The 16,032-nt window shown below is 43.3% G+C and overlaps 1 protein-coding gene across 1 annotated transcript in view; it reads left to right on the top strand.

Moving 5' to 3' along the window:
- Positions 1-6,609, top strand: part of SMYD5 (SMYD family member 5) — a 59,853-nt gene extending 53,244 nt beyond the window's left edge. The window contains exons 12-13 of the mRNA XM_089653331.1: positions 4,899-4,969; positions 6,082-6,609. Of these exons, the coding sequence (XP_089509457.1) occupies positions 4,899-4,969; positions 6,082-6,226 (216 nt within the window). The 3' untranslated portion in view covers positions 6,227-6,609. The remainder of the gene's footprint in view (positions 1-4,898; positions 4,970-6,081) is intronic.
- The last annotated feature ends 9,423 nt before the right edge of the window (positions 6,610-16,032 follow it).

Raw genomic sequence — 16,032 nt, 5'->3', positions numbered from 1 at the left:
TGTATATTTTTTCATATGTTTTGGTATATATTTTATAGAGGAAATAAACAAATGTATTAGATGAATTAAGATCACGTTTTGAATTAATATTGAATTAAATTATGTAATAAATGGAGGTTTTTAATTATTTAATAAATTTAGGTATTATAAGATTTTATAAGATGAATTAAAAGATCAATATTATATATCTATGGGGTTCCATATAATAGCAGAGATATTCTATATGATTTAGGGTTTTTATTTATCTGGGCTGGTGGTGTAATATATATGTTTCCGTGTGATTCATATATATGTGTATATCTGGGTTTATCGCATAGGCTAATTGCATAGTAGTCTCCTGTGGTCTTCATAGTTATGGCCGTGGAAAATAGAGGAGGATCGATGATGAGGCGATAACCTCCTTTGAAGGTGTTTCCTTTCATTAACCACTTGCCGACCGCGCATAGCCGAATGACGGCTGCACCGCGGCCGGCTAGTTCTGGGTGGACGTCATATGACGTCCTCCCAGAACGCGCTCTCCTGCGCGCCCCAGGGGGCGTGCACCCGGCGATCTCCGTGATCGCTGTGTCCTACGGACACAGCTGATCACGAGATGTGGTGAAAGGCCGATCCCACCGGCCTTTTACCACGTGATCAGCGGTGTCCAATGACACGCTAATCACAGGAAAATGCAAGTGCCGGTTCTCGGCTGCACTTTCCTCACGCTGTCAGATCGTGAGGAAAGTACTGCCGAGAACCGGCAGTTGTCAGAGCGGGGATCGGCACCGATCATCAGGGCACTGATGATCAGTGCCCTGATGATCGGTGCCCAGCAGTGACCCCCGCAAGTTCCTCCCAGCAGTGCGCCCACTAGCCCCGCCCACCCATGCCCAGCAGTGCCCCCACCTGTGCCCAGCAGTGCCCCCACCTGTGCCACTCTGCAGTGCCACCTACCTGTGCCACTCTGCAGTGCCACCTACATGTGCCAGCAGTGCCACCCACCTGTGCCCACCAGTGCCACCCACCTGTGCCCACCAGTGCCACCTACCTGTGCCCACCCACCAGTGGTGCCCACCAGTGCCGCCCACCAGTGCTGCCAGTCAGTGCCCAGGGGTTGTGCCAGTCAGTGCCGCCAGTCAGTGCCCAGAAGTGATGCCAGTCAGTGCCGTCTATCAGTACCCATAATCAGTGTCACCTATCAGTGCCGCCTATCAGTGCTGCATATCAGTGCCGCCTATCCGTGACCCCTAATTAGTGCTGTCTATCAGTGCCGCCTATCCGTGCCACCTCATTAGTGCTGCCTATCAGTGCCCTTTAGTGCTGCCTATCAGTGCCCATCAGTGCCGCCTATCAGTGCCCATCAGTGCCGCCTCATCAACGCAAATCAGTGAAGAAGAAAAAATACCTGTTTGAAAAATTTTATAAAAGAAACAAATAAACTTTTTTTTTTTTTCAAATTTTTTGCACGTTTTTTAATTTATAGCGCAAAAAGTAAAGTGCCCAGTGGCGATTAAATACCACCAAAAGAAAGCTCTATTTGTGAGAAAAAAATGATCAAAATTTCATATGGGTACAATGTTGCATGACGGCGCAATTGTCAATCAAAGTGCGGCAGCGCTGAAAGCTGAAAATTGGCCTGGTAAGGAAGGGGGTATAAGTGCCTGGTAGGCAAGTGGTTAAGTTGGGTATATGAGGAGAGATCGTCACTATGATTGACAGCCCTGAGTAAGTCGCATGACATTGTGACGCAACGCGTCGGCTTGACGTGGTGACGTATTTCCGGCGTGGCGGCCATCTTGGTGCACCTGTACACCCAGCTGTACACCCATACATACATGCCCTCATCTGAAAGCATGAGGTTTTGAATTGGATACGGCTGCCACGTGAGTGAGAAGGTTTTCTGTTATCTGTCCCTACTTCATAAATAAAATATACTGCACTATGGGAGGATCTATTTTATGTGTCATTTGAGAGATTGATGCTGCAACTTACCTGGAGAGGAGCCATTGGTGGAATATTAATCTCTGAGAGATTTCGGTGCGACAAGGAGCAACATTTGGAGTGATAGCTATCTTGGAGGATCCGTGAGGGGGATCCACATAAGCGCTTTGATCCGCAAGGGTCGAAGTGATGAGGTGAGAGGCTTATCCAGATGATGGTCGGATTGTCCTATTCACATGCACCCAAAGATCTACACGAGTTCCTGTTAATTGATGGTCACCAACAGTAGTTATTGGAAGCACGAGTGTTTTTTTTCTTTGGTCACTATCAGCATTTATTGGACTTTGAGAGCACTGTTTATTTACTGCTATACTGTGGTTTTTTCACTACACGAGAGGCACGTGTGATTTTATATTCACAGAATTATTTATATATATATGAAAATGTTTTTTCACATGCTTTGAGTTATCGGATTTAACTTTGTAGATCTAATGAGTAATGGGCACCAATTAATTTTAATTGATATCATTATCACTTTAATTTGATGTAATTTTGAGATTACACATCACTAATTAATTTATTATATATATATATATGTGTGTATGGACTTTAAGGAGTAGCGCTACATTTTTTATTGTATTTATTTATCACAATCACTAGTATATGATTTAATGTTAGCTTCTCCTGGTGTTTTTTATACAGTTGAAACACTTGGGAGCGCAGGAGGTTCACACCACTACTCTTGCAAATAACCTCCTTTTCTAACATTTAGTAGGATAGCAGAGAGCCGTTTAGCTATCATTTTGTCGTGTTAAACATAGTTGACCTGTGTCATGACATGGCCTGCTTAAGGTATGTATTATGTGTGTATGTATGTAATATACAGTTGTGTTGAAAATAATAGCAGTCAGACATCACTAACCGGATCAATCACTGTTTTTGGTGGAAATGATATTTCTACATGGCAAATAATTTCCTAGCAGGTGTAGTAGAGTCATAGAAATCCAACAGACCCAACAGTCATGACATGCATGCTGCTGATTCTGTGTCATTGAATCACTCATTGAAAGGGGCGTGTTCAAAATAATAGCAGTGTGGAGTTCTATTAGTGAGGTCATTCATTCATGCCCTTATTTAAGGAAGGAAGGCAGCAAATGTTCGACATTCTGGTTACAGTGCATTTCTCTCTGAAATTCTGAGGAAAATGGGTCGTTCCAGACATTGTTCAGAAGAACAGCGTACCTTGATTAAAAAGTTGATTGGAGAGGGGAAAACATATAAAGAAGTGCAGAAAATGATCGGCTGCTCAGCTAAAATGATCACAAATGCTTTAAAATGGCAAACAAAACCTGAAAGACGCGGAAGAAAGCGAAAAACTACCATTGGAATGGATAGAAGAATAGCCAAAATGGGGCGGACTCAGCCAACAATCAGCTCCAGGAAGATGAAAGAAGGTGTGACGTTCCCTGTGAGGACTGTTACAATTAGAAGACGCCTATGTGAAGCCAAGCTATCTGCAAGAAGTCCCCGCAAAGTCCCACTGTTGGGAAAAAGACGTGCTGAAGAGGTTACAATCTGCCAAAGAGCACATTGACTGGCCTAAAGAGAAATGGCGCAACATTTTGTGGACTGATGAAAGTAAGATTGTTCTTTTTGGGTCTAGTGGGCGGAGACAGTTTGTCAGACGACCCCCAAACACTGAATTCAAGCCACAGTACACTGTGAAGACCGTGAAGCATGGTGGTGCAAGCATCATGATATGGGGATGTTTCTCATACTATGGTGTTGGGCCTATTTATCGCATACCAGGGATCATGGATCAGTTTGAATCCATCAGAATACTTGAAGAGGTTATGCTGAAGAGGAAATGCCCTTGAAATGGGTGTTCCAACAAGACAACGACCCCAAACACACCAGTAAACGTGCAACATCTTGGTTCCAGACCAACAAGATGGACGTTATGGAGTGGCCAGCCCAATCCCCGGATCTTCATCCAATAGAAAACTTGTGGGGTGACATCAAAAATGCCGTTTCTGAGGCAAAACCAAGAAATAGAGAAGAACTGTGGAATGTGGTCCAATCATCCTGGGCTGGAATACCTGATCACAGGGGCCAGAAGTTGGGGGACTCCATGCAACACAGATGTACAGCAGTTCTCAGAAACAGTGCGACTACAACCAAATATTCATGAAGTCATTCAAAGGAAAGCAAAATCTTCAAACATTTCTCAGTTTATATAGTGAATGTTTGAGTTTGTAAAGAAGAATACAAACACTGCCATTTTTTTGAACCGTCTAATATTCACTTTTCTTCCATTTTTTTAGAGGAACAACACAAATTTGATGTATTTTTCTTCATGTTTTGATTTGGAATAGAATGTGTCGTGTTCCCAATGCATTTGTGTGGATGGAAATAAAAGCTGTTAGAAGGATTTTCAGGTTTAGTCACTTTTTTCAACACACTGCTATTATTTTGAACACAACTGTATGTATGTATGTATATATGTGTGTGTATGTATGTATGTATGTATGTATGTATATATGTGTGTGTATATGTATATATATGTATGTATGTATGTGTGTGTGTGTGTGTGTGTGTATATATATATATATATATATATATATATATATATATATATATATATATATATATATATATATATACACACAAGCTGCCTCTGTGTTCTTCCAGCAGCAAGTAACAACAAATCTAATAAAATTTCCATGGGTACTTCTTTTATTTTTTTTTATTTTTTTTTTATGTAGCGTGAATCATTTTATCTTCACCCATGACATGACATGACATTTTGAGGCTTCAATATTAAAGCTGAGCTCCAGACAGAACTAACTTTGAGCAAAAGCCGAGTACAAGCCGCAGCCAGCCAGCCATACATTGTCCTGTACTCTTCCTCTGTCCAGAATCTTCCTGTCCATACAATGGTCAGTGCTCCCTAATCACACCTATTTAATGTCTTTCAGGAGATTTGTATTAGTTATCTGGATTGCTGTCAGAGGGAGCGAAGCCGGCACAGCCGACACAGGATACTCAGGTCAGTTTCTGCAGCTGGTCTCAATTATTGGCTCTTCTGTAGATGACATGAACAGAGATTTACTACAACTGCACGGTGCAAAACCTGGTGCATAGAAGCCAATCCGCTTCCAGGTTGTACTGTCAAAGTTTAATTTAACAAGCTGAAGGTGGAAGCTGATTGGCTCCCACGCACAGCCACACCAGATTTTGCCCTCTCCAGTTTTAGTAACTCTAACCCCATAGTGTGAAAGCACTGGAGTTCAGGGTGCAGGCCCACCAGGAACAATGTCTGCATGGTCCTAGGATGTTCTCTTTGGGTTTCCTCCAACTGTCTAGAAAACTTTTTGATTGAGTTACTCATTTCAGAGTTTGGGATCCCCTGTGGAGCAGAGAATATGACGGGCTCAGTGTTCTCTGTACAGCGCTGCGGACTATGTCAGGGCAGGGAAGGACTGACCATTTGGGAACTTTGGCACTGCCTGAGGGTACGGGGTCAGTAGGGGGCCCCATGAGATGCCCCTGGTACCTTTTTTTTTTTCATAGGCTTTTTTTGGGTGTGGTTTGAGTGTATGTGAGGACACGGGCTCCATGATCTCCTATTGCCCAGGGGCCCCTTGAGTTGTCAGTCTGCCCCTGTGTCAGAGCTATATAAATGTATAATAATAGTGTGTGACTGTGGGGAAAGGGAGGACATTAGAGTGTAAGCTCCTCTGGTTCAAGATGGATGTGACTGGCTCAGTGTTCTCTTTACAGCGCTGCGGTATATGTCAGCGCTATAAAAATGTATAATAATAGTGTGTGACTGGGGGAGGGGACATTAGAGTGTAAGCTTCTCTGGTACAGAGACTGATGTGACTGTGGGGGAGGGGACATTAGAGTGTAAGCTCTTCTGGTACAGAGACTGATGTGACTGGCTCAGTGTTCTCTGTACAGCGCTGCGGTATATGTCAGAGCTATATAAATGTATAATAATAGTGTCTGACTGGGGGGGGGGACATTAGAGTGTAAGCTCCTCTGGTACAGAGACTGATGTGACCGGCTCAGTGTTCTCTGTACAGCGCTGCGGACTATGTCAGAGCTATATAAATGTAGAATGCCTGAAATGATGATCTCGGCTCCTTCTTTCTCCAGGGAGAACTACCTGTTCATCTGCTCCTGTCCGAAGTGCCTGTCCCAGTCGGAAGACCCAGACGTCACCTCGGAGGAGGAAGACGAGGACGCTGAACTGGAAGAGACGGACGACGCCGAGCTGGAAGATGAGATGACCGATGTCTGATCAGCTGCACCGTCAGGACCTTCCATCCGCCCCTCTACAGCACGAGGATCTGGAGATGCCGACCATTCCCCCCACGACCAACCCTGAGAGCCCCCCCGTAACGGAGCACTTTGATTGGCTAAGCCTTTGCCACGGGAAGACTGTTCATTACAAACACTGTTCTCGCGACGTTCCTTTTTATACCTCTTCCTCACATTTGGGGGCCTAACCACGGTATGCGAGGGCTGCGAGGTTTGTGGATCCTTCCAGATAAATGTTTACATTTTTCTTCATACTACGTGGTGACAATTTTATAGAATCTGCAATTTACATATTTCATTATTTATATATACACCCCCCCCCCCCTGCATGACATGGTTCAGTAAAGGCAATCTTGCTTGGCATCCGCACTTTTATTTTTTTTTCTGCCAATTAATAGCTGCTGTCATGTTACAGATCCTGTGTGTGCATGTTGAATTGTACATGACGACTGCAGTCTCCTCTTCCAGGTTACAACATTTTCCTGTAGGACCTTCCATGATGACCATCCTAGGTTCTTGGCTTCTGAAAATTGGCTTGGTGGGTTTTTGGCATGGGGGCACCATTGGTGCGAAGGTTCAGACTGCACCGGAGCGACCACTCCACTCCTATCTATGTGGCGCTTGTAGTTCAGCCTAACGATGACCCAGTAATAAGTCGGGATGCACCGGAATTTCGGTGGCCGACACGTTTCTGCCAAAAACACCACTTTCGGCTGTCGGCCAAAATGGGAAAAAAACACATACAGGTGCCGAAAAACCCCACCCCCTCAAAGCCGCTCACCGCCTGCCCTCTGGCCGCCGCTCAGTAATTCAAACCATCAAACAATCCCGGCACTGGGCATAGAGATGGCTGAAGGAAAGATGGCCGCCACTCATCTCTATGCCCTTGGAGGACTGGACCGATGTCACTTCCTGTTCCGGCCATTTTGGAGGTAGGTTACATGCTACCCTATACCTGGAACCCCAGGGTTCTGTCCCCAGCTGCACATGACACAAAATCACTGGCTAGCTGAGAAGACATTTTGGGGGGCCCTTTGCAAAGGCAGTTTAATTGTAATTTGCCCAAAATAGAAGTGAAACTCCAGCTAAAATTTTTTTTTTTTTTCTTTTCTTTTTTTCTTTCTTTATGGCTTGATTGTCCAAGGCAGGGGCAGACTGACCATTTGGAAACTCGGGCACTGCCCGAGGACCCAGGATCAGTAGGGGGCCCCATGAGATGCCCCTGGTACCTTTTTCATAGGCTTTTTTGAGATTGGGCAGGGACACAGGGGCCCCATGATCCCCTATTGCCCGGGGGCCCCATGAGTGGTCAGTCCGCCCCTGGTCCAAGGCCTTCAATGCCTTGTTCCTGTGCCGTGGTTCTGGGAGGATTCCCGATCCCGTCCTGTTCTAATGGTCACCAAGACAGGAAGTGAGGGGAAATCTCTGCAGTGAGGAGTGAGGGCACAGCTGCTTTCTCATTGGTCAGCAGGATGCTCCCTTAGGCTCTGTTCACACCAAGGCGTTTTTTAGTTTTTTGTAGAAACGCACTACAGTCCACGTAACATGGTTTCCTATGGGACACGTTCGCATCTAGGGTTTTTTTTTTTTTTTTGGAGCAGCTGCGTTTTTTGAAAGGGTCAGGGACTTTTTTTTTTTTTTTTAAAAGCAAAAAGCAGTGTTTTATCTACAATAGATTTCAAGGGAGAATCTGAAATGCATGGTAGTGCGTTTTTATCACGTTTTGCATTTTTTATTCTGCCCAGCAACAACAAAAAAAAAATTGAACAAAACGCGGTTAAAAACGTGAAAAATGGAACTGCGAAAAGCACTCCAAAACGGACAAAAAGCAAACGACATAGGTGTGAATGGAGCCTTAAAGGCTTAATTTTTTTTACCTTCGTGTATTCTATGCATGAAGGTAAAAAAACTATTTTCAGCAGTGCCCCCAGCCCCCCTCAATACTTACCTGAGCCCCATCGCGATTCATCTCATTGGCTGAGACAGCAAGCAGGAGCCATTGGCTCCCACTGCTGCCAGTGAGGAGAGAGAGGGGGTGGAGCCAAGCCACAGGTCCATGTAAGAATGGACACATGGAGCAGCGGGTGCCCCCATCGCAAGTGGTTTGCTGTGGGGGCACCCAACAGGAGGGAGGAGCCAGGAGAGCCTGCAGGGGACCCGAGAAGAGGATCACAGCTGCTTTTGTGCAAAACCACTGGCCCACAGCAGGCAAACATAACCTTTTTAGTATTGCTTTAAGTCGGGGTGAGGCCAATGTACTTGGTGATCTGGTGGGATCCTGGGAAAGCAGAGGATCCCAAATCCTGCAAGAATGTACGATGCATCAGCAGTTTCTTTTGAGTATTGTGGCCCTTAGCTTTCCTAGTAGCCTTCTGCAGGGCCAGTGATGCCACTGAAGCTTACAAAAAGCCATCGGAAGCCATGTGTAGGGCAATTCTTATTTTTTTTTTTTTTTTCTTCAAATGTTTTGTTACTTTCATGGAGTGTGTAGTTTTTTTGTTGTGTTTTTTTTGTTTTTTTTTTGTATTTGTTTTTTTCCTGAAAGGTAGGTGGCTATGAGCAGACTTTGCATTTTCATGTGATGTCTGCATTATATTGGCTTTCACCTGTGGTCTTTATGGGTTATGAGTCTGTGCCAAAAATGTGTAGGCATCCCCTATTTATGAAATTCTAGATATTCATTTCTTCCCAGCCTAAACTGCCAATTTTCAGACCCCACTGAACAATGTGCCGTGTGTGTGGATGTGCTGCACACAAACCAATCAATGGTAGGAGATCAGGTTCTCGTGGTCACACTACAAGAGACTTTCAGCTACTTTCACACTGATCCATATAAAAAATGCATGTGTTTTTATCTCGCTTGTGCGTTTTTTTTTCTTTTTTTTACAAGACGTAAATCCATTGATTTCAAAGGTGAGGTTTTTTTTTTTTTCCCACACCAAAAATGCAGCAGGCAGGATTTAAAAAAAAAAAAAAAAACACACTGGACCCAAAACGGATCAGTGTGAAGAGTTTCGTGGGAATACATGGTCACGTGTTCATAAGTGGTTTTGCGTAAAAAAACAAAAACAAAAAAAACACTTAAAAAGAACACATGACCATGTACTCCCACGAAACTCTTCACATTGATCCATTTTGGGTCCGATGTGTTTTTTTTTTTTTTTTTTTTTTTTTTCCGCACAAGAAATTTATCAGGCAGGATTTAAAAAAAAAAAAAAAACACACATCGGACCCAAAAAGGATCAATGTGAAGAGTTTCATGGGAATACATGGTCACGTGTTCATAAGTGGTTTTGTGTAAAGAAAAAAACAAAAACACTTAAAAAGAACACATGACCATGTATTCCCATGAAACTCTTCACATTGATCCTTTTTGGGTCTGATGTGTTTTTTTTTTTTGTTTTTGTTTTTTTAAATCCTGCCTGCTAAATTTCTGGTGTGGAAAAAGAAAAAGCACCAAAAATGTACCTCCCTTTTGAAATCAATGGATTTACATCTTGAAAAAAAAAAAAAAAAAAAACACACCGGACCCAAAACGGATCAATGTGAAGAGTTTTGTGGGAATACGTGGTCACGTGTTTTTAGGTGTTTTTGTGTAAAAACAAAAACCAGTTCAAAAGAACTCGTGACCGTGTATTCCCACGAAACCCTTCAAACTGGTCTATTTTGGGTCTGATGTGTATACATTTTTTTTTTTTTTTTTTTTTTAAATCCTGCCTGCTAAATTTTTGGTGTGGGGAAAAAAAAAAGCACCAAAAATGCACCTCCCCTTTTGAAATCAATGGATTTACATCTTGTAAAAAAAAAAAAGAAAAAAATCACACCGGACCCAAAACGGATCAGTGTAAAGAGTTTTGTGGGAATACATAGTCACGTGTTCTTTTTAAGGGTTTTTTTTTGCTTTTTTTTACACAAAAGAAGAAAAACGGATTGGTGTGAGAGCCTTACTTGCAGCTCCATCCTGGCATACATAAGAACTGCTATGGAGACAAACGGGTTGATCTACCAAAACTGGTGCACTCAAAGTCTGGTGCAGCTCTGCATAGTAACCAATCAGCTTCCAGGTTTTATTGTCAAAGGTTGACTGAACAACCTGAAGTTAGAAGCTGATTGGCTGCCGTGCACAGCTGCACCAGATTCTGAGGGCTCCAGTTTGAGTAAATCTCCCCCATGGTGTTTAAGTTGTGAGGGGTTCTTCTGCTGGATTTATTGAGTTCCTATTATGAAGACTTTCTTCATAATAGGAACTCAATACAACTTTTGTACTGTAAGGTTTTGGAAAGGGAATCGGGAACTTTAGTAAGGAAATCTAGATGCTGGAGTCCCCATCAGTTGGGCTTAAGATGGTTATTCCACCCGTTTGGCTTTTACTAAACCCTTTGTTGAACTCAACCTAAGCTTTTGTTTTGGACAGTGTGATGAAATGTTAGATCTGCTGTAAGATTTCTGTACTGCTCTGTGCCTGCTGGGGAGATGATATCATGTGAAAGGAAATCTCAGCTAGGTAAGGAGGAATCCCATCGTTTGACAGCTGTCCTCATCAGAGTAGGCATCGCTCTTCTTCCATGGAGAGGACGTAAGGGGACATAGGCTCCCCTCATATCATAAACAAGTTCCAACCTATCCAGAAGTAAAAAGTCTTGGTTGAAGATCCAGTTTACGATTTTTTTGGGTGGTCCCTGTCCATCACCATTTCATGACATTGGGTGCATGATCTGTCCACTTAGTTTAATAGACTGGTGACCACACTTTTATTGCGCATGAGTCGTCCTCCTTCGTAATCTTACATCTTGGTCCTTCAAGCTTTCATATTTGATGGTTGCCAAACTAGTGGTGTTCTCTGGTTAGGAGAAGATTTTACATTTTTATATGGAAGTAGAAATCTCTGCTGTGGTATGTTAGACGGTACCTAGAGGCTGTGTTACCCAGAAGTCCTTGATGCTGGGGTTCTCCTCCTTCTCAGACCACTGAATTCCATTTTACTTCTGAGCCGTTTGCCAATCTTCTGCTTCCTATAGAACAAATGAACTCGTCTGGGTCTTTCGACTCCTTCTGATCTTCCATATAAATCTGGTTTGATGTGTGTGCTGCAATCTATTTTCATTGTTGGAAATCAAACGTACATGATCTGAAATAAACTGAAGTAAAGGGCCATTTTTTTTTTCTATGGTTGAACTGGATGGACTTTTGTCTTTTTTTTTCAGCCAGACTAACTATGTAACTATCACAGCCAATAAGATTTATTTTTAGGCAAAACCTGATGTGGCTCCAACACTGGCTCAAGGTTCACTCCGTTGTCCAGTCATTGGCTCCATTGTCCAAGCCCTTTACTGTGTGCATGCAGAATTATTAGGGACGTTGTATTTTTGAGGATTAATTTCATTATTGAACAACTACAGTGCTCTCGGCCAATCCAAAATGTTAATAAACCTCAAACCTGAATATTTAAAAAAGTAAAAGTGAGGTTTTGGCTATCTTAGGAGATCTGTGTGCACAATTATTATGCAACTAAATGGAAAAATGAAAATGTTCCCATCTCACTTGTTTGTTTTCATCTGTTAAAGTGAGAATATCAAACAAAACAATCAAAATTTACAAATAAACATTTCTGATATTGAAAAACAAAAAGTGACCAATATAGCCACCCTTTTGTTCAATACCAGTCATAAACCTTCCATTCATGGAGTTTGTCCAGTTTTTTGATCCATTGACGATCAACGTTTTGTGCAGCAGCAACCACAGCCTCCCAGACACTGTGCAGAGAGGTGTACTGTTTTCCTTCATTGTAAATCTCCATTTAAGAAGGGCTCACAAGTTCCCAATAGGGTTTAGGTCAGGTGAGGACGGGGGACATGTCATTCTTCTTTCATTTTTAAGGCCTTTTACTGACTAGCCACGCAGTGGAGTACTCCGATGCATGCGATGGAGCATTGTCCTGCATATATATCATGGTCTTCTTGAAAGATGCAGACTTTTTCTTGTACCACTGCTTGAAGAAAGTGTCTTCTAAAAACTGGCAGTAGGTTTGGGAGTTGATTTTGAGCCCATCTTCAACCCGAAAAGCTCCAACTAGCTCATCTTTATTAATAGCAGCCCATACCAGTACCCCACCTCCACCTTGCTGGCATTTGAGTCAAAGTGGAGCTCTTTGCCTTTTACTGATCCAGCCACGGGCCCATCCATCTGGTCCGTCAAGAGTCACTCTCATCTCATCAGTCCATAAAACCTTTGAAAAATCTGTCTTCAGATAATTCTTGGCCCAGTCTTGACATTTCAACTTGTGTCTTGTTCAGTGGTGGTCAGGTTTCAGCCTTCCTTACCTTGGCCATGTCTCTGAGCACTGAACACCTCGTACTTCTGGGCACTCCAGGTAGGTTGCAGTTCTGGAATAGGCCAGCTCTGGAGGATAATGGGATCATTGTAGCTTCACGTTTGGATTCTTCTCAAATCTTTGGCAGTAAATTTGTCTTTTATTTTTTTCAATGAGTCTCTTGAGATCCTGTTGACTAATTGCAACAAAACGTTTGACTTTGTAATCACGCCCCAATATCTTAGCATTTTTAAGAGTGCTACATCTCTCTGAAAGACTAATATTTGTGCACACGCCGTAGTCCTATCATTCCATGGAATCATCCTCAGTACAGCTTTCATTAGTGTTTTTGACAAATTTAGAAGTGCTTTATAGAACCAATGACATATAATTCCCCCCTCCCAGTAGTTATTGGATTAGCCCCATCACTTTGGGTACAGCATGGTGTAAGCCAGGGTTTCCCAACCTTTTTTCAGTCAAGGCACCCTTTAAAATGATGGACAGTCCCGAGGCACCCTTTAAAATGATGGACAGTCCCGAGGCACCCCATTGTAAAATATGAGAAACTATTCTAATAGTTTTTATAACGCAGCAACATCCACACATGTAGGACACCCAACATTAGAGGGGATTTATTAACTAAAAGGCAGGATTGTTCCATCGCTGGCTTGTATACAAGTTTTGGGCAGCTTTTAGATATTTTGCCAAGGCACCCTGGTTGAGAAAGGCTGGTCTAAGCATACCTGTCTTTTGCCTGATCACTACTGATACTTACTTTCTGCAGGTCCCTCTTACCTCTCCATTTGCTGCTCCAGATGTAAAAACCCTGAGTAAGTTTCCACTAAGGTTGGACATGCCTACTAACTCTCCCGATATCTGTATTAGACATTGAGATTTGCTGCTCAGGTACCATCCTGGGAGGAAGGGAGGGGGAGTCGCATGCACACTCCTACCTGGAACTACTAGGTTATGGTTTTTTGGGTGTTTTTTTGTTTTTTTTTCTGTTTTTCTTCTTTTTTTGTTTTTCTTCTCCTTTTTCCTTCTCCTTTTTCCTGTTTTTCTTTTCCTTTTTTTTTTTTGTTTTTCTTGGGGACAACGGGGGAGTATTGGGATGGTAGGAATCAGCAGTGATGGGGCAGAATGCATTACTGTGAACTGAATAGGCCGGATTATTTGACTTTTATACTAAACTACATTTCAGATTGTGGGAGTTCTGACTTGGCGTGGCACTTGGCCTGTGTAATTTCTGTAAGCCAGTGTACTGCTCCATGTTCTGTTTGTTTTTTGTTTTTTTTGTTTTTTGGCCAAAACCCCTGAAGTCGACTCAGTAAAAGGCTATAAGTATATGGTATCCAACACAGAGTGGTAACTGCGAGGATCTATAAAACGATCCCACACGTCCGATTCAAACTAATGGGAAAACCAAACCAGGAGGGAAGGCCTTAGAGTGGACTCTATAGTCCAGGGGTGTCCAAATTCCAGTATGATCCTCCAGCTGTTGCCAAACTACAAGTCCCATCATGCCTCTGCCTTTGGGAGTCATGCTTGTAACTGTCAAACTTGCAATGCCTCATGGGGTTTTTAGTTTGGCAACAGCTGGTAAGCCGCCAGTTTGACACCCGTGCCTTAGGGCAACCAATCTGCCTATCTTTAGAGATAACCACAAAGCCAGTGTACTGTTCCATGTACTCTACAAGAGACAAAGCCGGAGACCTAGTTCAGGGGTTTTGGCCAAAAAAAAAATGCCAAAAAGCTCCTAAAGTCAACCTGGTAAAAGGCTATAAAGATATGGTATCCAACACAGAGTGGTAACTGCGAGGATCTAAACAATGATCCCAAGTGCCACGCCTGATTTAAACTAATGGGAAAACCAAACCAGGAGGGAAGGCCATGGAGTGGACTGTATAGGCCAGGGGTGTCCAAACTATGGCCCTGTTGTGAAACTACAAGTCCCATCATGCCTCTGCCTTTGGGAATCATGCAACTGTCAATCTTGCAATGCCTCATGGGACTTGTAGTTTGGCAACAGCTTGAGGGCCGCCAGGTTGACACCCGTGCCTTAGGATAACCAATCCGCCTATCTTTAGAGATGGCCACAAAGCTAGTGTACTGCTCCTTGTTCTGTACAAGAGACCAATCCCGAGACCAAGTTGAGGAGCTTTTTTTTTGGCCAAAACCCTTGAAGTCAACTCGGTAAAAGGCTATAAAGATATGGATCCAACACCGAGTGGTAACTGTGAGGATCTATACAACGATCCCAAGTGCCACGTACGATTCAAACTAAAGGGAAAACCAAACCAGGAGGGAAGGCTGTAGAGTGGACTCTATAGGACAGGGGTGTCCAAACTATGGCCCTCCAGACCCATCATGCCTCTGGGTGTCTTACCTGTGAATGTCAGTCTTGCAAGGCCTCATGGGACTTGCAGTTCCTCAACACCTGGAGGGCTGCAGTTTGGACACCACTGCTATAGGCACTACAACAGTATTCATAAAATTTTTGTTCATGTAGCAACTCCTGAAGAAGCGATATCATCGTGAAACATGTGAAGTGACTACGGGTATTGATATCAGAATATCTCTCACCAGGCGACGGTATGTTCTCATTGTGGGATGCATGAACACTGATGTACCTATGAGATTTGTAACTGCCCGGAGTGTACTGTTCCATCGGGGAAATACACTCTGCAGAGGATTGTACTAATTGTCGTATGTTTGTGTATATACAATAAAGCTACAACTGTAATGAATGCTGTTGTAGTGCCTATGAAGTCCACTCTATGGCCTTTCATCCTGGTGTTCCCATCCACTGGGTAAAGGCCTATATGTCCATGCACACCTGGGCTGATACCAGTTTAGAGGCCGTTCCATGTTCCTCTTCTGAATGCAGAAGAATCTCGTTAAGGACAGGAATGTTTTGGTGAAAAAGGAAGCCAAATGTGCCTAAGAGCCCACCTCATTCTGCGCTTGGGTATTTATTCAATTATTCATTGGCCAGAGTACTTGTCATTGAAATGAACAAACGCCCGAGTGCTGACTGTTGTATCGCTTTTGCCGCATTTAACTGTATTTTCTGCTACCCGGAGCGTTCATGTCAAGGGGTGTTCCAGGGTGCCTGTAGCCATCCACACTCGGCCCTGCCTGGGCTGGAACCGCTGATCCTCCATTGTCTGGACACACCTGAGTACCTGTGTGCTGACTGCTCCCATTGTTGCTGCAACACGCACCCCGACCTGTACCCTCCAGCACTCTTCCATTGTTCTGCTAGAATGCGGTTGTCATTGCTCCACTATTACTCAACTCATTTTGTAGGAATGGAGGTTGCACTGTGATGCCGGGCCCTGTGGGATTTGTATGCATGATCGTGGGACTATGCAAGCAATAAAAGCATTTGTGAGACTGACCCTGGCTCATCCTTTTTTTTTTTTTTTTTTTTTTTTTTCTGTATTGTCGGGTTTTTTGTTCTTTTTCTTCTTGTT

The sequence above is a fragment of the Staurois parvus genome, unplaced genomic scaffold (genome assembly GCF_062004578.1).
Source record: "Staurois parvus isolate SC_StPar_1 unplaced genomic scaffold, SC_StPar_1.0 ptg000706l, whole genome shotgun sequence".
Taxonomy (NCBI): Eukaryota; Metazoa; Chordata; class Amphibia; order Anura; family Ranidae; genus Staurois; species Staurois parvus.
This window is presented reverse-complemented; position numbering and strand designations above follow the sequence as displayed.